The sequence below is a fragment of the Vombatus ursinus genome, unplaced genomic scaffold (assembly GCF_900497805.2).
Source record: "Vombatus ursinus unplaced genomic scaffold, bare-nosed wombat genome assembly UNPS02009975.1, whole genome shotgun sequence".
Classification (NCBI taxonomy): domain Eukaryota; kingdom Metazoa; phylum Chordata; class Mammalia; order Diprotodontia; family Vombatidae; genus Vombatus; species Vombatus ursinus.
In genome coordinates, this window is record NW_020949753.1 from 4,839,781 (window position 1) to 4,862,777 (window position 22,997).

The following is a 22,997-nucleotide window of genomic DNA, read 5'->3' on the forward strand; positions in this document are numbered from 1 at the left end:
GATGGGAATAAGGAACATTAATGAGAGACCAGGAACGGGATTTAGAACAAAGGCAACCAGGACTCCTTGTCCTTGCTTGCAGGACATAGCCTAAAGCTATAGACAGTGCAAAATTATTTAGCATTTAAGTTTAAATAATTTGGTGTTTAAGTTTTCTATCACTCCATTATTTTCCTTATATAGAAAGATATTTTTATTGGGGCACTTGGGAGATAATTCCAGGACAAAGGATTTGTCAAGGATGCATGTTTTCTCTGTGTTTGTTTGTGTATCTGTGTTTTAAGTTCTGAAACTACCAAAACACTTGTAGGAAGAATCAAAACAACTTGACATTTTTCCAAAAAAAAATTATAGTTTTACTATGGAATGTGGTAATGGAAAGGAAACAGAAGTTTTGAAATGTTTTCCTCTATACAAGCAACAGTTTATATCTGTATGATGTTATAACCACAAGAAAAAAAAAAAACCCACGACATAAAAGCAACCCTGTGACATTGCAGCCAGGCAGACAAAAGAGACCAGGCTTCTTTTCCACACAAAAATAGTTTAATTTTGGAAAAATCTAGCAATAATCTTGAACGATGACTCTGGTTTTTTCAGGCACTAGTAATGAAAAGTTCTCTATCTTCTTAATAGATACTATTTGTACACAGACTTTTATTCATAAAAACCCTCAAGAGGACCATTTTCATCAGGTACTGAATATATTTTAATTTGGGCAGCAGCCACTAATAAGGTCTTCTCTTGGAATGAATTTGTAACACACGTTTGTCTAATGGTGATGATACTGGCAACCCCTGTGAGTTCAAGGTATGAGATTTTAAAAACACTTTAGTAAGGTCTATAGAAATATTAGGTTGACTTTAAAAATTTGCTCTCTTTACAATTCCTTCTTCATTCTATTCCCTAGGGCATTGGGGACTTCAGACTATTGTTAGTGTCCATTGTCGCAGGAAGATTTTCTGAAAGATCCAGGAAATTCCCTTTCCTCTAAACTTTGAATTCATCAGGCTCTTATCTAACTTCTGTGTTCAATTTTAGTCAGCCCAGTATAGAGGACGGAAAGCCAACTTCAAAGACAGCATGGCCTGGTTCAGATCCCACCTCTGACACAGGCTGGCTGAGTTATCCTTAGCAAATCACATGACCTCTCTAAGTTGAAAAGAAGGTCTCTAAGTTGCATTAGCAGAAGGAATTTCCTCACCAGGGAGTTCCCTATGTAAATAAAACCATAAATCCAGTCCCTATCCTTGACCTTATAGAGGGAATGTGTATAAGCAAAAACAATTTCAGAAAAAAAAGCAACAAAACTCATGAAATGATTGTGGAACTACTACTGGTCTGCACTGGTAGAGGAAATTTCCTTATTGAGAATTCCTTATACCATGAAAATTATTACAGGTCCAGGGAGGGAGGAAGGAAGGAAGGAAGGAAGGGAGGGAGGAAGGAAGGAAGGAAGGAAGGAAGGGAGGGAGGGAGGGAGGGAGGAAGGAAGGAAGGAAGGAAATAGATATCCCCTCAGTTTCCAACTCTTTACCATTACAAAAAAAGAGCCAAGAGGCCAAGTTTAAGGAAGAAAATGAATTCTATTTTGGCCATTTTCACCTCTCTGTCTGTTTCTGTAATAACAGTTCATTAAAGAGAGATAGAAACAGAAAAAGAAAAGGAAAGAAGAAAGGAAAGGTAAAGAGGAGGGAGAAAGGGAGGAAGAATACAAAAGCAAGGAAGGAAACAAGGAGGGGAGAAAGGAAAGAAGGAGGAAGGAGGAGAAAGGAAGGAAGGCAAGAAGAAAGGAAAGTAGGAAGGAAGGAAAGAAGGAAGGAAGGAAAGAAGGAAAAAAGGAAGAAAAGAAGGGAGGAAGGAAAGAAAGGTCATGAGAGAAATGAAACAACTTTTTCTTTAAATTTGTAAATGTTTTTCCTTGCTAAAAAAAAAAAGCGTAATACCTTTTGAAGTTTTGTTTTTTTTTTTTTTAAATCCTGGTCATTTCTGGATATAACTTTCTCCTTTACTTTAGCAAGCAAAGTGACCCTTTTGTGGTGACAGCAATATCCAAGATCCTACTACCCCAAGCAAGTTAGGCTAGTTTTTCTTTAAAGAAGTTCTTTAAAGTATTAAAACTGACCTCAGGAGCTGGAGTTCTTCCCTTAGGTTTCTGCCTCCAGACCAGAAGTATTTCCAACAGTGGCACAGGGAAACTGTACTCAAATGGACGAAGTATATCCTCAGGGAACGTCCCCCAGGCTCTACTCTTTCCCATTATGGCTATAAACACTTCCGTTGTTCAATTTAGATGGACTATGAATGTTTCCTTTTGTTCCAGTTTGAATGCAAACTAACCTGGTCAGTGCTAAACCTGGCCCACAATATGTCCTCATTAAGCAAAACAAAACAAAATAAAAAAACAAGCAAATAAAAACACTCAAAAATCATTTAACTAAAACACATGGAATGTGTTTGATAGAACATTAAACTTTTCATTGTTGCTGAGTCATTTTTCTGTCACGTCTCACTCTTCAATACCCCATTTGGGGTTTTCTTGGCAAAGATACTGGAGTGGTTTGTCATTTTCTTCTCCAGCTTATTTTACAGATGAGGAAACTGAGGCAAACAGGGTTAAGGGACTTGCCTGGGTTCACGCAGCTAGTAAGCATCTGAGGTCAGATTTGAACTCAGGAAGATGAGTCTTCCTGACTCCAGACCTGGCATTCTATCCACTTTGCCACGTAGCTGCCCCAAACTTTCTATAGTCTCCCAACTACAGCACTGAACAAAATGCCTAGGACAAAGTAGGTGCTTAATAAATACTTATTGACTAACCAGACACTCCCGTGGTGGTAAGAAGGTATATTTACTCGTCTCTTCTCCAAGGCCAAGAAAAGTCATAATACTTGCATGGCATTCAGCGTCATTTTATTCTTCATTTGCATTGTTGGATTCATTATATATCATTTTACTGATTCTTCTTAATTTGTATCAGCTGATGTAAATCACTCCATGTTTCTTTGAATTCTTTACATTTATCATTTCTTATACCATAATAATATTCCATTTCACTTACGTACCAAAATTTGTTTAGCCATTCCCCAATCGATGGAAGCTCACTTGATTTTCCAGTTCATGCTACCCCTAAAAAAGCATTGATGTGAATATATTCATATATATTCTGAATTTCATTTCCTTAGGGTAAAGGGTCAGCATTGTGTTCTTTGGGTCAAAGCATGTTTAGTGATTTGCCTTTCATAATTCCAAGTTGTTTTCCAAAATGGTTAGACCAATTCGCAGTTCCACTAACAACACATGCATTTGTCTACTGCAATCCCTCCACATATCACTACTGGCATTTTAGCAATCTCATGTGGCAGTTCTTGTGAAGAGGTTTACCTACAATTCCCAGAAAAACCTTAAAATTTTTAGATTCCTTGTAGACTCACTTATCTCTCTTTGACATCTTTCCTCCCCAGCCCCTAAAAAGAACCTGGCTTCAGTTTTGTTTACCGGTCCCAAGAAACCCTTAAAGTTTTAGAAACTGCCTTATTTCCCTTTAAAAGCCCTTTGAAAGCAAACTTCCCTTTCCAGCTCCCTTCATTATCTATTCTCATTGTCTGTTCAAATCACTCAGACATTCCAAACGGAAATTCTCACCTGGACCCTTTTCCAAATGGCTCACCTTCCCCCTTCAACTGGGCTTTCCCATTGTTTTGCCTTCCTGGCCATTCTCACCCTTAATCCTACCTAGGCGCCACAAGGTCTGGGACCCAGGAGTTCTGTTCCCCCGAGCTTGCTGGCCACCCCCATCCAGATCTCCTTAGACCCCTCCTCCCATCACTCCAAGCTGCTTGGCCACTCCTAGACCCCTCCCCAATCTTTCTGTACTTAAAGACTCATCTTTCCCCCACTTCAGACGCTGGGAATTTCTCATGCCCCTAGAGGATGAGACCCCATGCCCGCCTGTAACGCGGGTCACACGTGGCCTATCCAACCCAGCCCTCACTCAGACGCTGAGCTTTCTAGGCTGCCTCGCAGCTCGTCCTTACTAGCGACACCTGACCACCTTAAACCCCATTTAGATCACTGATGTTTGGGTTCCTTTGGAGTCTGGCCTATATGCTTATCTTTAATAAACTTTTTCTCCGGCTGGAAGATCTGAGTTGAATTCATTCAGGCAGATCTGCACCACGATCTGGGCTTTTCCCACGATTTTGGGGTGCCTCCGTGCATCTAGGAGCACCCCAAAACCCCCACCCTCTTCACTTGCAGTAAATACCCAAGGATCTAATTCACCTGAATTCCTCAAAGGCAGGTACATGCTCCCTACTATTTCTTTACTTATCCCAATATCAATTCACCATTAACCATTTTTGTTTTGTCCTTTCTGGTCCCAAAGTCGTTGCACTTTGCAGAAAAAACAGAAGCAAAGTCAGAAATAAGCAGTTCTCTGCCTTCTTTCTGTTGTTCTCTTTTATCAGCCCATCCACTCTAATCCTCTCTTTTTGATCCTTCTTTTTCCCAGAATATAGCTTTAGCAGGGGAGGGGATGGAAGAACACTTCTTTTTTTATCCTTGGATTTCCTCTATAGTCTCACCTCAGTCTCAATGTTCACATTACAGATGTGACTCTTTCCACACCATGTTTTTGTACCACTACCTTCTCCTGCTTTATTCTTCTGCACACAGGAGCAAGGGTGGTAGAGATTATGGAGCCAGATCCTGGAAATAGGAGACCACAGCACTGACCCTCTAAACCGGGAGAAGCGATTTTGGAAACAGAACCAAGGAGCAGAAATGAGCTATGTGGCACTATCACCCTGACCCCAGAAGCAGGAAACCAGGTAAGACAGGCCAGGACCATACAAGATCACTTGGAGTTCAACCAAATGTTCAGAGTCTCGCCCTAACGCAAAATCACAATCTTCCAGTTAGACTGGAAGAATGAATAAACAAAAACACTTTCTATTATAATGCCGGGCATTCCCAAAACACAAACTCAGAAGACAATAACTCCAAAACACAAACAAGCAAAGTCTCAAAGAAAATCACAGCTTAGTCATAACAAAAGTTAGAATCCCCAAAATAGTTTTTTTAATAGTTTAAATGCTACTCTATATTAAATGATAGTGCCAAAAGAAAGAATTAGAAAATAAATAAGAGCTATGGAGGAGAAACTTGAAAAGAAAATTAACCGCTTAGTCCTTCATTGTCACTAAGTCAATAAGTGTTTATTAAGCTCTTACTAATGTGGTATGTAGGGGCAGCTTGATGGCTTAGTGGATAGAATGCTAGGCCTGGAGTCAGGAAGACCTGAATTCAAATCAGGTCTCACTTACTAGCTGCGTAACCCTGGGCAAGTCACTTCACCTCTGTTTGCCTTAATCCACTGGAGAAGGAAATGGCAAACTACTCCATTATCTTTGCCAAGAAAACCCCATGGCAATATGGTCCACCAGGTACATAGAGCAAGTACTGAACAACAATTTACTTTTAATTAAGTTAAAAGGCGCTTAATCATTGGAAGGAAAGTTGTGGCAAATCTGTACAGCATGCTAAAAAGCGGAGATACCACCTTGCCAATAAAGGTCCATATAATCAAAACTATGATTTTTCTACCAGCAACATATGGCTGTGAGAGTCGAACTATAAGGAAAGCTGAGTGCCTCAGAATCAACGCTTTTGATTTGTAGTGTTGGAGAAGACTTTTGAGAGTTCCTTGGACAGCAAGGAGATCAAATCAGTCAATACTTAAAGAAATTGAGGCCTTCGCTAGTTGTCTTGACTTCTGTCTTGCCATTGGACCCTGATGACTCTGGAGGAGAGAGTGAGGCTGATTACTTTGTACAGCTCTGCCTCACTTAAATCCAATTCACTTGCAAGATAAGACATCGCCTTACTGATGTCTTTGGTCCTCTTCAGGAACAAAAAACAAACTTAAAGAAGTTAATTCAGGCTATTCACTTGGAGGTCAAATATTGAAGCCGAAGTTTAAATAATTTGGCCACGTGAGAAGATTGTACTTATTGGAAGACGCTGATGCTGGGAAAGATTGAAGCCAGAAGGAAAAGGGGATGGCAGAGGATGAGATGGAGAGATAGTGTCATGGAAACAATGAACAAGATCTTGGGCAGACTTCAAGAGATAATGGAGGATAGAAGGGCCTGCCTGGCTTGCTATGGTCCATGGGATTATGAGGAGTCAGACATCACTGAACAACTAAACAACAATGAGCTATGCATTGTGCTAAGGTCTGGAAATATGAATGTAACAGTGACTACCCCGTCCCCCATTTGCCTGATTGCCAGTTTTGTTACCCCTGAGGTTCTCTAGTATTATACAGAGTGAAAAAATGGAAGGAGTGAAAAGGGAGATTTGAAATTCCCTGGGAGTCCACCAAGGCGAGAAACCAAACTACCCCACCCTCACCATTGTCTAGGTCTTTCTAACCCCTTTGTGGATAATGGGGATTATGAGGAGGGAGGGGATATAACTAAGAACTGGGAGGAATTCAGTGGAGCAAGGCACAGTCTAGGATGTGATTAGTAAGTGATCAATTTCATCCAATCAGGATGTGAAAGAAATAAGATGGATACAGATATTTTTTTTGGGGGGGGTACCTAAATTTAAAAGAAAGCAAGCGATGTTTAAAGGAGTTAAGAGAGAAGAGGAAATGAATAGAAAGTTAAAGAAAGTTGTATAGCCTGAGTAAAGGATTTTGGAGATTTGGAAAGAGAGAAGTGAGGAAGGGTTTTGATCTCATTCAGATGAGGATATGGGAAACTATGTGGTTATTCTTTGTGATATGCGGCTTGAAATTCCTGGGCTCCTATGCTGGGATATAGGAATGGGAAGTTGCTGCTTATCCTTATCTGGAAAGCCTCTGGAGAGGTAAATGAGGCTGGGAACTAAGACTTGATCCAGCTCTTTGAGGAAACGGGGAAAAGGTTATAGGAAGCTGGGAATGCTGCTACCATGTGTCCCTTTTTTTTTTTAAATGAGTTTATTGATAATAATGGGCTCTCTTTTTTTGAAGTGCTAATGGTAAATGGCCCATAGATAAATTGATTTAAATGTTAAGTATTAATGATTATAAATCCGTATTTGATATGGTTGAAATCTGTCCTGAAGTAAAATCAAAATGCAGTCTAAGTATGCTCCCCTATTAGGATAATTGCGGTAAAGCAGAACTCAATGCAGAAATACATTTGGCAATCTGGCATTAAAGCATGAAACTACTGGGAAATGCATGGATCAGAAAAACCTGAGTTAAAATCCAATCTGAGAAATTTATTAGCTGTGTGATTTCGCCTCTGTTTAAAGGTGGGTTGCTGTGAGGAACCCAGGATTGTAAAGTGCTTATCACAGTGTCTGGCATATGGCAAGTCTATATAAATGTTAACTGTTATTATTACTATTTTAATTAGATGTAATTGCTACATAGTTGATGACATTGTGCATGGTTTTCGATGTGATCAGTATACAATGCCAATGGTGATAAGATGAAAGATTTTCTGTGTGAGGTAATTTGGAAATACATTCAACTGAATTGAGATCACCTGACCGGTAATGGGTTTTGTTTTACATTTCAAATCCACAATATTGTTTATGATACTGTGAAATTGGGTAAACTATTATATCAGATATGCTGTTAGAAAAACAACTTCTTTTGTAATCTGAATGTTGTTAGATTATGAACTGAACTGTTAAAAGACAGTGGAAAAAACATCTGAAAATTATTATTTTATCAGCCCTGCTGACCACTTGTAATATTCTGAAGTACTGTAATTTGAGAAACCGTAAATTTCCAGATTTGCCTGCAGTTAACAGGAAATTTCACCTACAAATATTTGGCTATCGTTTATGAGAATTATGAAATTGTTAATTAAGTTATTTGGGGTTATTGTCATAATGTTTAAACCTATCAAGTATTTGCATAGGTATATTTTAAAAGGGAAAATTGATGATTGATTACTGTTCAGGAAAAGGTACATAGAAAAGACCTTGTAAAATCTCCTTATTTGTAAACTTACAAGGTTTCTTGGGACCATCTGGTCATAAACTCTAATCAATCTTATCTTACCATCTGGTCATAAACTGTACAAAAGTGTGCTGTGTTGTGGAATTCCTTCTGGATAAATGGGATACGAACACTCCTTGCACAAAATGGTGGTGTAATTTTCAAGCCTGCTTAAAACGCAAAGTGAGTTTCATCTAAGATTTATTTACCTTTCACTTATAGAGGTTATGAAGCTATACCTGGAATAGTATATATTGAAGTTATATCTTGAAACCAACTTAGTCTTAACAAATTCTAGTTCTTAAAGATTTGTTTTTGCTTTAAATGGTGAATATGCAGTACCTTAAAAGATGGATATGTTGGTCTGAAGATTTACAGCAATTGGCCAGGGTTTTTTTTCTAGGGTTTTAAGTAAACTATTATATATTCATGACCTATGTGGGATTCCAGAACATACTTATAGTTTTTATTTCTAATGGTAGATGTTTATACTAAGATGAGTTTAGACTCTAGGAGAAGACAAAGAAAAGGAAGAAAAGGATATTGAGTAACTTTTTAAAGGCCTGGTAAACTTCTATTGTTGCAACACCATGAGAGAAATCAAAAATTAGCCCTAAGCTGTGTTTAGTGAAACTTGCTATTTGAGGTAAAAATTTCATGGGACTGTAATCTGATATTACTCTGAGTTTTGATTTCAGGTATGATTGTCTGCATTGTCATGAGGTCAATAGTCCACTATTCAAGGGGAATGCCATGTGCTTCCTAAAGGGAGCACAGTCTGGCAACTATTACACGACATCTGTTTTGTTGTCCAATTGTTTCCATATATATATGATTTCGCATCAAATGGGGGAATTATTGAATATGAGGTTGACTCAATGACCCATCGTTCCCAGACCTGCTCGTCCATCAGCATTGGTAGGAGGAATCACCCGGTCCCTTAATATGTGTCACGTAGTCGAGTCACCTTGTAGTCAAGTCACCTATCTGTACCTGGAAATTGTCACGTACTTGCCACCTTGGGAACGAACTGAAATTCAAGGGCCAATCCTCTTTTGTTGACGTGGACCTATCAGAATTGTCTTTCTCTCCCCACCTTGAAGCCATCTCTGCTCTCCAGACAGCAAAAGCACTGAAGAATTTCTTTTCCTCTCTCCAGCCTTCTATCTCAACTTCAGTACCAACCTTCCATTCTTCTTCCTCAACATTAACATTTTGCGTCTATGTATAACAAGTCAGAAAAGGAGCTAAATTTCAAAAATTTTCAGCTGGGAAAAGAGTTAACATTTTTTCTTTCTCTGTATTTAATTACATATTAACAAAACTACTATCAGCTTCCTTTTTCCTCTAAGTAGACTGTGAATCAAAGAAGCTCTTTGGAGAATTTTTTCAATGTTTAGCAGTAAAGCCGTGCTGAGGATGCCAGTAAGTTCAGAACTATCTTGAGCTGAATTATACACACACAAGATCACGTAGGATTTACCTGCCAAAAGATACATTAGCCACTCTTCAGGTAAGGAAAATGAGGCCCACAAAGGTTAAGTGATTTGCCCATGGTCACACAAATAAAAAGTTGATGAGGGGTAGCAACCAAAAGCTCAGATCAGGAAAATACTAAAAAGACACAGACCATGTTCGTTGGAATATTGGTACTTTTCATACATTTTATTTTATTGTTAGTCAGCTGTGTTTGTAAACCAATAGGTAGATTTTTACAAAACTGGGAATAGAAAGAGGGGAAAAGAGAATCTCTTGGTCTTAGAGGAACAGAGCTTGTAGCCAGAAATCTTTATTTAGCAGTTTGTTTCTAGTTGTCCCCTGAGTCAATGCATATCAGAAGAAGCTAGGGAAAGTGGAACTTGAGTAATTTCCTGAAAGGCAACCACAAAGCACATGTCGTAATCACTTGAGGTCATGCTAGGATGCAGACTTCAGCATGGAGTAACTGACCAGAGAAAAGTCCAAGCAGGATTCTGAGAAAAGAAGCATGGAAATTGAATGCCTGGCTTACATTTGATCAGAAATTCATATTATCTGAGATGAAGAGGAAACACAAGAGAAAAAACAAAGAAAGGTTTCTTAAATTTTTAGCTACAATCTTCAGCTTATTTAGAGTAGCTTAGCATTAGTAGTGTAGCCTTGCCTATCAATAAATTAACAGGAATGTATTATTATGCGTTAGATACTGGAGGTACAAAGGGAAAAAAAAAAAAAAAAGAACTCCTTCCTGGGATGAAACGTAAGGAGTTTATAACCTATTGCAGAAAAGAACATGAAAAGCAGTGTGGCATACATCAGAAAGGACCTGGAGATGGACATAAATATTATGTCTGACCCAAGTTGTGTGATCTTAAGCAAATCACTTAACTTCCATCAACCTCAAGTTTCTTCATTTATAAAATGGAGGTAATACATGGATCACATGTTTTACAGGGTTGCTGTAAATCTTTAAAAAGGGATTTAATAAGAAAACTATCTCCCAGGAGAATGTAAACTTCTTAAAGGCAAAGACTGTGGCATTTCTTGCCAGAAGGAGCCTTGGTCAAGAAGTTCAGGGCTGTGGTAGAACGAGTTTTGTTTTCCTCACTATTATCCATTGGGCAGGATATGAAAGATAATTACAGAAATGAAGAGATGGCTGAAAAGGTGTGGTCTGGGAACTGGGTTTGGATTTCTGGACCATAACTTAAAATACAGGTCAGACTGATTCCTGGCCAGTGATGTAATACACCTAACAAAGGCTGGTCAGAATGTAATACGCCAGGCATCCTGCAAGTCTGATCAAAAGAGCTTTAAACTAAAAAGTACTGGAAAGGGAGAAACTGACTAAGTATACCCCTAAGCTAGATGCCATAGAAAATAATTACAATGAAGGAAGAGGACTGACAGTCGAGTCACCCAGATGTTAACAGGAGACAAAATCCAAGAAAAAAGACAATGGGAAAACCCAAGGTTTCAAATGTCCATAGAAAAATGGCCCAATTTTTGTCAACAAGCAAAAGCAACTAGATGTCCTGAACCAGGTCGGCTTGTGGGGGCAAAATTTATAACTATTCTGGATCTGGACGGAAATACCTTATTCAAAAGAAATAGGACAGGTAAATATAGGGTAACAAGGAAGTAGGACATCATTGTCAATTAAAGAACTAGAAACAAAGAAGGTGCCCATCCACTGGGAAATGATTATGAATGACAAAACAAATTCTACATAAATGTAATGGAATATTGCTGTGCTTGTAAGTAATGATGAACATAGCAATACAGAAAAACACAGGAAGACTCCTATGAACAGATGTAAAGTAAGCAGAACCAGGAAAACAATGATTACAATATAAAGGGAAAGAATAACAACTATAAAACAATGGAAAGATTAAGTTAGACTGCTTCCTTCCCAAGCCCACTTCTGTTCCTTTGGACAGAGTTCATGAGTGTGGAATATTGTTTATAACAGATTTTTATGTATTTTAATGTGTTCTGATGTATTGATTTTTAACTGTTTCTCCCCCTCTTCTTTGTAAAAAAAAATATTTGTTATAAAGGTTGGCTGGGAAGTGAAGAGAAAAAAACATAGAGGGAAAAATTAGTTATATAAAAACAAAATATATCAATAAAAACCTATTTTTTTAAAAAAGAAAGTATACATATGTGGAGAAATTCAGGGACTAGAAGAAAGAAGCATGGTGGAAAGTATTTGAATGACAGTCAATGGAGGGAGAAATAGAAGTGTTTTTGTCATTGAAATATTATTATACATTAGCTGAATATAAAGAAAAGAGGTAAGGAGTCTGAGAAATAGATCACAAGTCTGGCATAGAAGCATGATACAGTGGTGAATTCTTTCTATGCCAAAAGCAGATTATCTAATAATTTCTTGACTTGTCTTAATGATAATTTCATCCTTTGAAAAGCAGAGGAGACTAAACAAGGAGAAATTCTATTCTGGATTCGAGTCTCACTGAAAGTGGGATAGAATGGGAGTGAGTGAGCATGTTCTGCTCAAGTTTGTGATAGAGAATTTGGAGGAAAGGAAATTTCCTGTAGTGCAAACCACAAAGCCCCTACTATGTACCTAAAGGCAATGCTGGAGTCAAGGATGTCCACCACCCTTCTCCCTCCCAAATACTTTGTATTTACTGTATGTTCATTTTGCATTTACTTCGAGATTTACATATTGTTCTTCCCAATAGTGTGTGAAGTCCTTGAGGGAAAGAAATGTTTAGTTTTTAACTTTGTATATTCAGATCTTAGCACAGGGCTAATGGAAGAATTTCATTAAACATAAAATAGTTACCCTCCCTGATGGGTCAATCAAGGAGACAACATTACAGATTATAAATTTACTTCATGAGGTTTTCTTATTAAAGTGAAACAGAGTCCTACCATATACACCAAAAAAAAAAATCTGGATTTCCCCACTCTAGAGACATTTTAAGCCTGTTCCTGAGGGTCTCCAAAAGGGTAGGAAACCCAAAGCATGCTTACTGTGGTTGTGGGGTTGGGAGACAGTAGTGCTTTGACTGGAGCATAGGGGGAGAGGAGGCTGGGAAAGAGGTGGGGTTGGGGTTCGTAGAATTCTTACCCTCCAAGATTAAGGCAGGCTTGAAACCTGCCAGAACTCTGAATACAGACATCAGAGGAGGGAGAAGCAAACATTAGAAGCCTAGGAAATTGAGGTCATAGACAAATAAGAACTGATCACACCATCTTAGAGTGCAGAAAGGCACAGAGCCTATCCATGGTACAAAATCTCAAATTAGGAACTGAAGTTGGAGATATAAACAAACAGAAGACATCAAATACTGGGAAGAAATAGTACAGATACCTAAGAGGCAAACTATGGAAGCTGGGAGTAACTACACAACTATAAGACCAAGCCTTTGAGAGAAATGTTACTTGGCCATAAGAACTATAAGGCTACCTAGGCAGGGAAAAAAAAGAAATTACAAGTGAAAGAAGAGCTCTGGAGGAAAGACCTGGAAGGAGAATAAATACCTTTAAACAGAAAGTGAAAAAACCTTACCCAAGTAACAATCTTCTTGAAAAAAAAAGAACTAAATGGTCCTATAAAATAATAATAAATATTAGAACAAAATTAAAAGATTGAAAATGAAGAAAATGTAAGATATTTCCTCATAAAAGAGGATGTCTCCAAGGATTTCTTTCAGGTTGAGCTGATTAAAGGGAGAGAAAAAAATTTCTATGTGTAAAAGAAAAGATTTATATTACTTTTCAAAGGACATGATACTGCTGTTATTGTGGATGGATATATTGATACCTAAAAGGAACAGGAAAAGAACTTTGTTTTAATATAAAATGTTAATGCAGATATATAAACAAATAGCTTTTAAACAGGATTTAAATGGTTTTCAACAGAAAATCAAATCTAGTGTAAATATAAAGAGTCAAATCTCCTTGTTTACAACATAAAAAGATGCCTCTCTTGTGTGGAAATAAATTGATGTTATAAAGGGTAAAAGGGTTTTTTAATTTATTGAAAATTGGAAAAATATGAATGTAAAGAAACAGAGTTTCAAGGACATTGAAAAGATGTTGGACCATGTTAAGGTCTTCCCAGATGCAAAATATTATTATGCCACAGCTAGATTGCCCGTAACTGTTATGGTTAAAGAGGGCTATACTAAAGGGGAAAAAAAGTCTTATAAGTGTAGGAAGACTAAGGTGTGATTTTAAAAAGAATTCTGCAGGGAAAATTTGGTGACTTGTATTCTTTTTCAATGAAAGGTGAGTCACTGACAGTCAATAGGCTCTCACTCAAGTCATTGGAATATATACGATCTGAGCATAGGAACATGTGAGAAGAATCTGACATAGAAATTTAAGAAAAAATGGAAGACAGAAAATGAGCTGAAAAGCTACACTATAGGAGCTGTAATAATTAGAAGTAGTCACCTAACACAAGGCTTTGGCAAAGGGATTCCTGATTAGTAAAGAAAGAATTGGCTTTATTGCTCAAGAGTTTCACTGACCTCTCATAGCCTTCAATTCCACACAGAGTTGTGGCGGCTAGGTGGCAGTGGGGCAGTTAGGTGGCTCAGTAGACAGAGCACTGGACGTGGAATCAGGAAGACTCATTTTCCTGAGTTCAAATCTGGCCTCAGACATTTACTAGCTGTGTGACCCTGGGCAAGTCACTTAACCCTGTTCACCTCAGTTTCCTCCTCTGCACAATGAGCTAGAGAAGGAAATGACAAACTACTCCAGTATCTCTGCCAAGAAAACCTTAAATGGGGTCATGAAAAGTTGGACATGACTGAACAACAACAATGCCAACAAGAGTTGGAAAGAGATAGATAATGATTCTCAATAAGGTACTGCTGCTCTCTGTTGCCACTTCTCATTTGAGAAAGAAAAACATGGAATTTCATAGTTGCTTTGATTTCCTGGATTTGGCTAGGTTTGATAAATCAAGACAATTTGCAAAGCTAAAAAGTTACGAGGCCCAACAGCCAAATAAAAAGCAGAGGAACAGTTTTCTATGGTATTCTGTGGTATTCTGTGTGGTTCCTAAATGGACCAATATGATAGAAGCCTGTGGTCTCGACTTGTAAGTTACCCTGAGATCATAGGTTTTCTTCTCTCACATATTTCCCTGCCTGTTTCCTTTTTAGCATATGCTCACTCTCTACAATAGAATTAAGTAAACTGGTGGGTTTATCTGGAGATTCTAATGTATTTCTCATATGTGCATTAATTTTAATATATTAATATCCATAATTTTATTTATTTTGCCTTTTTGTTAAGTACACGGTTAGGTTTAAGATCTGAAAGTGTTACTGTGAGTTACTGGTTGTGAGGGTGTGTTACCTCATGGTTTGAATAGATCGGAAACGCATCAAATAGGGGCTCAAGAATTAGAATGGTGAGTAGACGAAATATATTTCCCCTCAAAAGGGGATAAGCCCTAGAATCCTGAGAGAGTCTGTATGTAAGTGCTTTTGGTGGCGGCTTACCCCAGTGAACTAGGCTGATTATAGTTGGTGCTGATATGGCCCATACAAGAAGAGTTACAACTATATTATGTGACACTGGTGGGTGGCTATTCCCTGTCATCACATTACATCATGTCACCACACCACAATTCATTACATTTTGGAGATGGTGTGTGTTTTTCCATCACCGCCTGTAATATATACACTCAGATTACATAATAGCAAAAATAACTCACCTGGATATATAAGGAACTAATTAAAATTTATAAGAATAAAGGTCATTCCCTAACTGACAAATGAAATGGTGAAAGTGAAGAAATTCAAGCTGTTTATAACTGCATGAAATAATGTTACAAATCATTAACAATGAGAAAAAATGTTAGGTTCACACCCATCAGATTGGCAAAGTTAAGTGGGGGGGAAGGGAAATTTAAAATTTTGGAGGGCCTGTGGGAAAACAGGCATGTTGATGCACTATTAGTGGAATTGTGATTTGGCATAGCCATTCTGGAAGGAAGTTTGGAACTGTGCTTAGAAAGCTGCTAAACTGGGTCAACTCTTTGATCTCATGATACCATTACTATACCTCAAAGAGATCAAAAAAAAGGAAAAGGTCCTATATTCACAAAAATATTTGTAGCAATTCTTTCTGAGGTGGCAAAGAAGTAGAAACTAAAGAGGTGGCCATCATTTAGGAAATAGCTAAACAAATTATGGTATATAAATATAAAGTGGGTGGGGGGGTAACAAGCATTTATATAGTACCTACTATGTGCCAGGCACTGTGTTAAAAGCTTCTTATAAATACTATCTCAATTCATCCTCACTACAACTCTGCAAGGTAGGCGCTGTTATTATCATCATCTTACAGTTGAGGAAACAGAAGCGAAAAGGTATCAAACGACCTGCCCAGAGTCACACAGCTAGTCAGTGTCTGGGATGAAACTGAACATAGGTCTTCTTGACTTCAGGTTCAACATACACACTGATCCACCTAGCTGCCTCTGATATAATGAAATACTATTACATTCTAGGAAATTATGAAGGGGATAGGAACATTTTTATTAACCAATGTACAGTGAAGTGAACAGAAGTAGAACATTTTACACTATACTAACATTATAAAAATCAACCATTTTCCCAAGAGGATCAATGGTGAAGAAAGCTACTTACCTACTGATAAAAAGATAATGGATTAAATATGCAGACCAAGACTTCTGTTTTTGGATATGGCCAATATAGTTATTTATTTTGCTTAGCTATGCATATTTGTTACAAGGGTTTTCTTCTTTCCAGTAGAATTGGTGGAAGGAGATCAGTAAAAGAGAAAACAAATGATTTTTTTTTTGGCTAGGCAATGGGGTTAAGTGACTGGGGTTACACAGCTAGTAAGTGTCAAGTGTCTGAGGCCAGATTTGAACTCAGGTCCTCCTGACTCCATGGCCAGTGCTCTATCCACTGCACCACCTAGCTGCCCCCGAAATGATTCTTAATTGAAAAAATAACATAATTTAATTTTAAAATAAGTTAAATAGGAAAAAAAATAAAATTACTGGACTCCCTAAAAAATGGATCATATTTCAAGAAATCATAATGAAACCGACCTATACAGATTCATTAGAACCAGAAGACAAGGTGAAAATAGAATCCACCAGTTACCTCCTGAAAGAAACCTCAAAATGAAAACTCACAAGATGGCATAACAACATCTAGTACTTTAATATAAAAAAAAAAAAAGCAGCCAGAAAGAGTTCGAGCATGAAGGGACCACATAAAGAACCACACAAAACTTATCATCAACTATAAAAGAGAGAAAATTTTGGAATATGAAAATCCACAAAGCAGAAGATAAAGGCTCATAATAAAGAATAACTTGGCCTGCAAGGCTGATTATCATTTGACAGGGGGAGAAAATTAAGCTTTAATGAAATAAAAGGCTTTCAAGTATTCCTGATGAAAATACCAAAACACAATAAAACGTTTGAAATGCAACATAGGAGTCAAAAGGAACCTACAAAAGTAAATATATTTGAGCAACTAGAAGGGAACTAAATGTTGATGAAGTGCTTACATTCTAATAGGAGAAGAAACCATGTGTCCTTTCAGAATCATGTCTTCAAGGGTAACAGGGAGATAAATAAGATACAGAAAGGGGATGGGCATGGTTTTGTTCTTTTGTGATGATCTTAAGAGAAGAAAGAGAGGAGCAAAAGAAAACACTAGGGAAAAAAGAGGATGGAAATTACTAATTTTTATAATTGGGGTACAAAACTAGAATATACAAAGAAGGGGTTGGGGGGGACATCATACGAACTCCACTCGTCTCTGAATTGGACAGAGGAAAGTTGAATACACACAGAGTATGGTGTGGAAACACAGTAAAGTCAATAGGAAAACAGGCAGGTAAAGGAAAAAGGGATAGAGTTGTTTAAGAGGTAGAATAGAATTGGGAAGTGAATAGTCACAAGCAAAACAAACTTCAGATTTGGAGAGTGGATTATAAAGTGTAATTTAAAGAAGAGAAAGAAGTATAATAACTAGTGACTGCAGTTTGGATTAGAGAAAAAAAGGAAAGACAGTACAGGAGAAGCAAATTGCATTTGTTATAGATCAACAGTGATGGTCATATTCCTTCTCTTCCACCACTTTTTCTTCTTTCTAAAGAGAAGCAGAGGACAAAGAGAAGTAAAAATGTAAGAGAACATAATGGAAGAAAATGCGTAACAGTCATAAGCCTGAACAATAATGAGATAAACTCACAAATAAAATGGAAAAAAGACAGCAGAATCAAATAAAGCAGAATATATAATGTTTCATATGAACTTATAAAAAAAGCAGGGGTAGCAATCATGATCTCAGACATGACAACAATTTAAAAATAGAAGAAATTAAAAGAGAAAAATAGGTCAAAAGAAACAAACAGGAAAATTACATGATGTTTGAAGGCACTGTAAACCATTAAATAAGATCAAGACTCAGTATATAGGTACTTAAGGGTGCAGTATCCAAATGCTTAAAGGAAGAGTTACTTACATTTCAGGGAGAAATAAGCAGTAAAAATATCATCAATAGAGATCTCAATGTAATCCTTTCAGACCCAGAAAATTTTAAGAAAAAGATAAAAGAAGTTAAGAATCTGAACAGAATTTAGCAAAAGTTAGATATGACAGCTCTTTAGTGAATAATGAAATAAAACAGCTTACATTTTTTTCAGCAGTGTATGTCACATTACAGAATTAACCATATGCTTTAGCTGTTCTTCAGTCAGTCAATCATATCCCACTCTTCATGATTCCGTGGATTGTAGCACACCATGCCCCTCTATCCTCCTCGGTCTCCTGAAGTCTATCCAAACTCATGTTCATTGCTTCCATGACACTCTCTATTCATCTCATCCTCTAACATCCCCTTCTCCTTTTTACCTTCAATCTTTCCCAAGATTAGGGTCTTTTCCAATAAATCTTGTCCTCTCGTTACATGGCCAAAGAAATTCAGCTTCACCTTCAGTGTTTGTCTTTCCAGTGGAAAGTCTGAATTAATTTCTTTAAGTACTGCCGATTTGATCTCCTTGCTGTACCAAGGGACTCTCAAAAGTCTCTTGCAGCACCACATTTCAAAAGGTTTGATTCTGTGGCACTCAGTTTTCCTTAAAGTCCAACTCTCATAACCACACATTACTATTGGAAAAAACATAGCTTTGACTGTATGGACCTTTGTCGGTAAGGTAATATCTCCATTCTTTAGTATATTGTCTAGATTTGCCACAGCTTTCCTCCCAAGGAGAAAATGTCTTTTAATTTGGTGGCTGCCGTCACCATCTGCAGTGATCTTTGAGCTCAAGAATATAAAATCTGAGAAAGCTTCCATTTTTTCTCCCTCTATTGGCCAGGAAGTGATGGGACCAATTGCCATGATCTTAGTATTTTTGATGCTAAGCTTTGAGCCAGCTTTTACACTCTCCTCACCCTCGTCAAGAGGCTTCTTAATTTTTCTTCCCTTTTTGCCTTCAGAGTGGTGTCATCTGCGTTTCTGACATTTTTGACATTTCTCCTGGCAACTTCAATTCTGGCTCCTGATTCATCCAACCCGGCATTTCGGATGATGTACTCTGCATATAAGTTAAATATCCTATAAATAATCATATCCTAAGGCATAAAAAATTCATGAACAAACTTAGAAAGGCAGAAATGTTAATTATATCATTTATTAAGTACAACACAATAAATTTTATAATCAATTAATGACTCTTGAAGAAAGGATTCAAATTTAAATGAAGACTAAATAATTTAGTCCAATATATTTCAAAGTATAATTTCATCAGAGAAAGTGACACCAATAAGACAACCCCATACCAAGATCTTTTACTATCAAAAGACATACTGTTTTCCAGAGCTGAGGCTCAGCAAGCAGGCTGTGCCCCGGACTTGGCATAACAACAACATTTTGCACTCACCTTCTGGATGCAACCAAATCCCAGAATTGTTTCACATCCGCACCAGAGGGTCCCCGAGCTCGGACAAACACCTGCAGTATCCATCGGTCATGAAGTCCTGCTATGAATCAAACTTGTCTCATTGCTGCTCTTAACCCTCCTTGCCATGGCTACACCTCACCGCCTGGTTCTTTGTCTAGCCACTACTACACGTATCAAGGCTTAGCCTCACTGCTGCGGGTCTGTTTGCTCAGACACCGGCATGTTTGTCTAGTTTCCCTCCTCCAAAAGAATAAAGAAGGCTTTTGCTTATTATAACCACTGTTAGCTCTTTGGTTTTATTTTATTTTATTTTATTCTTCAGAGTTTAACAGTTCTTATATAAGCTCTTTGGTATTTTCAGAATTAACAGTTGTTGTATAACTTCTGTGGCTCTTTGGTCATTTGTTTTCTGGGTTTGACAGTGGGCACGAAATTATGTATAATGACATATAATTATATGATATATGATAAAATGTAATATATAATTAGATATATCATAATATATTATGATGTTACATAATATAGCAATATATAATATAGTCATAGCAATGAGATGCACATGTAGTCAAGACAACTCTCAACTTGGAAACTGTGGGGCCTCAGTGTACTTTCTTTCCATAAAGTCCTCGAGCTCATTGAGGAGCTCTGCTCCACTTCTCAGCTAGACTACTCCTCACAGGGCACAGTTCACCTGTGCCCACTTCTCAGCACGGGCTGATCCACTTCTGGGTTGGGCTGGCTTTGGCTACTCTGATGATCCACTGCTGGCCTGGGTAGGTAGATCACTTGCCTACTAGGCCTACTACCTGACACAACACCAATGGTTCAAGTCTGGGCCAAGCAGATCACTCAAGCCAACGGACCGGCTCCCCTCCAGACATCACCACAAAATCGGACAGGTCACTTTGCCCCTGGAACACTGCCAGGCTGGAGTAGTCAGGCTGCTCTGAAATTGAGTCGGCTCTTCGGAAGACATGATGTCTCTGCCCCAAGGGTCAATCCACCGGACTCCTTCAGCTCACTAATGGATGAGCAACTGCACTCTTCACCACCTCCAACTTCTAGCCCTGCTGCATATTATTGCACATTTCCCACTGGAGTATTAAGGTCATCTTTCTAGCTGGACTGCTCTTGGGCTCTTTCCAAAAAGGAAGAGGCCCTTAGTCTAGGAATGGCAAAAGATTCTCTTCTCTACTCCTTCTTAGCTTCAGCTCTCAGGTTTGTCACCTCCTAGCAAGAGGTGAGAGAGGTATATCCTATCCTATTCAACAATTCTTCTTCATATACATACATACATACATACATACACACATACATAACATATATATGTACGTATGTATGTGTATGTGTGTATGTATATGTGTATGTATATGTTTATATGTCTATATACATATACGTGTGTGTATACACATACATGTACACACATGCACACATATATGCGCGTACATATACGATGCGTACATACATGTATGTGTGTATGTGCATGTGTGCATGTGTGTATGTAATATATAATAATATGTGTGTATATTTATATATGGGGATCTATACAAATATGGAGATGGGTAGACAGATAGAAAGATAGATAGATGGTACTCACTGAGGGGATAATTAGCAACTGGGAGGATTAGGAGAAGCCAGATTCTAAGGATTCCAAGAGGCAGAGGTAGTGAGGTTGTACCAGCTATGTAAAAGCACGGAAGCCAGGACAGAATATTCTGTATGACATATAGCAAGAAGACGGTCTTTGTGAGGACAGGTCCGTATTTTTTTTTAACTTCTTCTGATTCTCCCTAGCCTACTTATTGCTATTCAAACATTGGACATTTTATTTTTATCATGTATTGTATTATATTGACTGAGTCATCATCATCATTGCACTTCAACATAAATTTTCTAATCTCTCATGACCCCAAAGTTCCTGTTTTCCTTCCACAGAAACATAATATTCTCAATCTAAAACTGCTTCAGCATGTTAAACAGGTATCTTTGTAAAGCTACATTTATTTTGTACAATGAGTCATCTTTGTTTTGTGTCTGTTAAAACTGAGGTTGTTTTGTCTCGTTGCAGTCCTGAGAGTTATTTAAAGTCCCCCTAGAAGCACCTTGTTTGTCATTTTTGTGGAAGCTTAAAAATAAGAACAGATGGCATCCTGTACATCTGAGGCGTAAAAGGCCACGGCTGAGTAGGTTGAGGCGCCACAAGTCACCTATACTAAGCTTCCTTCTAGCCAGGTTCCCTGCCCACCCTTCTTACCACCCCCTTCCCCCAGGTTTCCAGCAATCCAAGGGAAATGACCACTCCAACATCCCATTTATAGTGATTTCCACTACTTGCACCGGCAGCCGAGCCAGGCCAAGGCAAAGTTCTGCAGCGAGGGAAGTTTGCCTTTGCTGCCCCCATCTCCCTTTTCAGCTCCTTGGTATTAGTTGTCCCTTACAGACATGATCTCACTCTTCTCGGCACATCCCTGAGAGGAGCCAAAACATGTGTGCAGGTATTATTATCGCTGTGGTGGAAGGCAGAGTGACAAAGCATGAAGAGGGCAAATGACTGAGGAGGCATCAAACCTGATGGCTTTTCCATAGGGTGAACCGCTAAAGGCATCAAAGTACTCCAACACCTACACTTTGGCTTCAGAAAATGTTCATACAAACACATACAACACACACACACATATTATATATGTATGTGTACATATACATGTATATAATGTGTGTATGGATACATATATACCTACATATATGTATATAAATATATATTTATTTACCTGATTTCATTAATATATTACCCATAACTAATTACACAGCATTTTAAACTGAAACATATTGTGGGCTACTAGGTCCCTTCCAGTTGTCAATTCTATGATCTCTTTATTGGTGCAATCAAGAAGCATAATTGACAGGAGAGAACTAAGCCTCTGCTGGGATAGAAATTTTCTCTTAGTCTCTGTCTCTTCTCTCTACATTTCTCTCCTCCTGTTTCCCCTCCCTCTCTCTCTATCTCTACCCCCTCTCCTCTCTGTCTCTGTCTCTATCTCCCTTGGTTTCTCTCCCGTGTCTCTCTCTCTCTCTCTCACACACACACACACACACACACACACACATACATTCTGTCTCTGTCTTTATCTCTGTGTCTTTCTCTGTCATTCTCTGTCTCTCTCTCTCCCACACACGCACACATATTCTCTGTCTCCGTCTTTGTCTCTGTCATTCTCTTTCTCTCTCTGTCTCTCTCACACACACACACATTCTCTATCTCTCTCTTTGTCTCTGTGTCTTTCTGTCAGTCTCTCTCTCTCACACACGCACACACACATTTTCTCTCTCCGCCTTTCTCTGTCATTCTCTCTCACACACGTACACACACACATTCTCTGTCTCTGTCTTTCTCTCACACACACACACATTCTGTCTCTGTTTCTCTGTCATTCTTTCTCTCTCACTCACACACACACACACACACACACACACACACACTCACTCACTCACTCACTCACTCTCTCCTTAACTGAAACAAAAGACTGGTTTGAAAACACACATGCTCATTTGAACTGTAGTTAAGTCT

The 22,997-nt window shown here is 38.2% G+C and overlaps 1 protein-coding gene across 1 annotated transcript; it reads right to left on the reverse strand.

Annotated features, from left to right (window-relative positions):
• Positions 1–4,161: 4,161 nt before the first annotated feature.
• On the reverse strand, positions 4,162–19,495 carry LOC114036719. The gene is given in 5 exon segments (XM_027853396.1): positions 4,162–4,221; positions 4,587–4,710; positions 18,536–18,923; positions 18,926–19,103; positions 19,412–19,495. Coding segments are annotated over 5 exon segments (834 nt in total).
• Between the last annotated feature and the right edge of the window lie 3,502 nt (positions 19,496–22,997).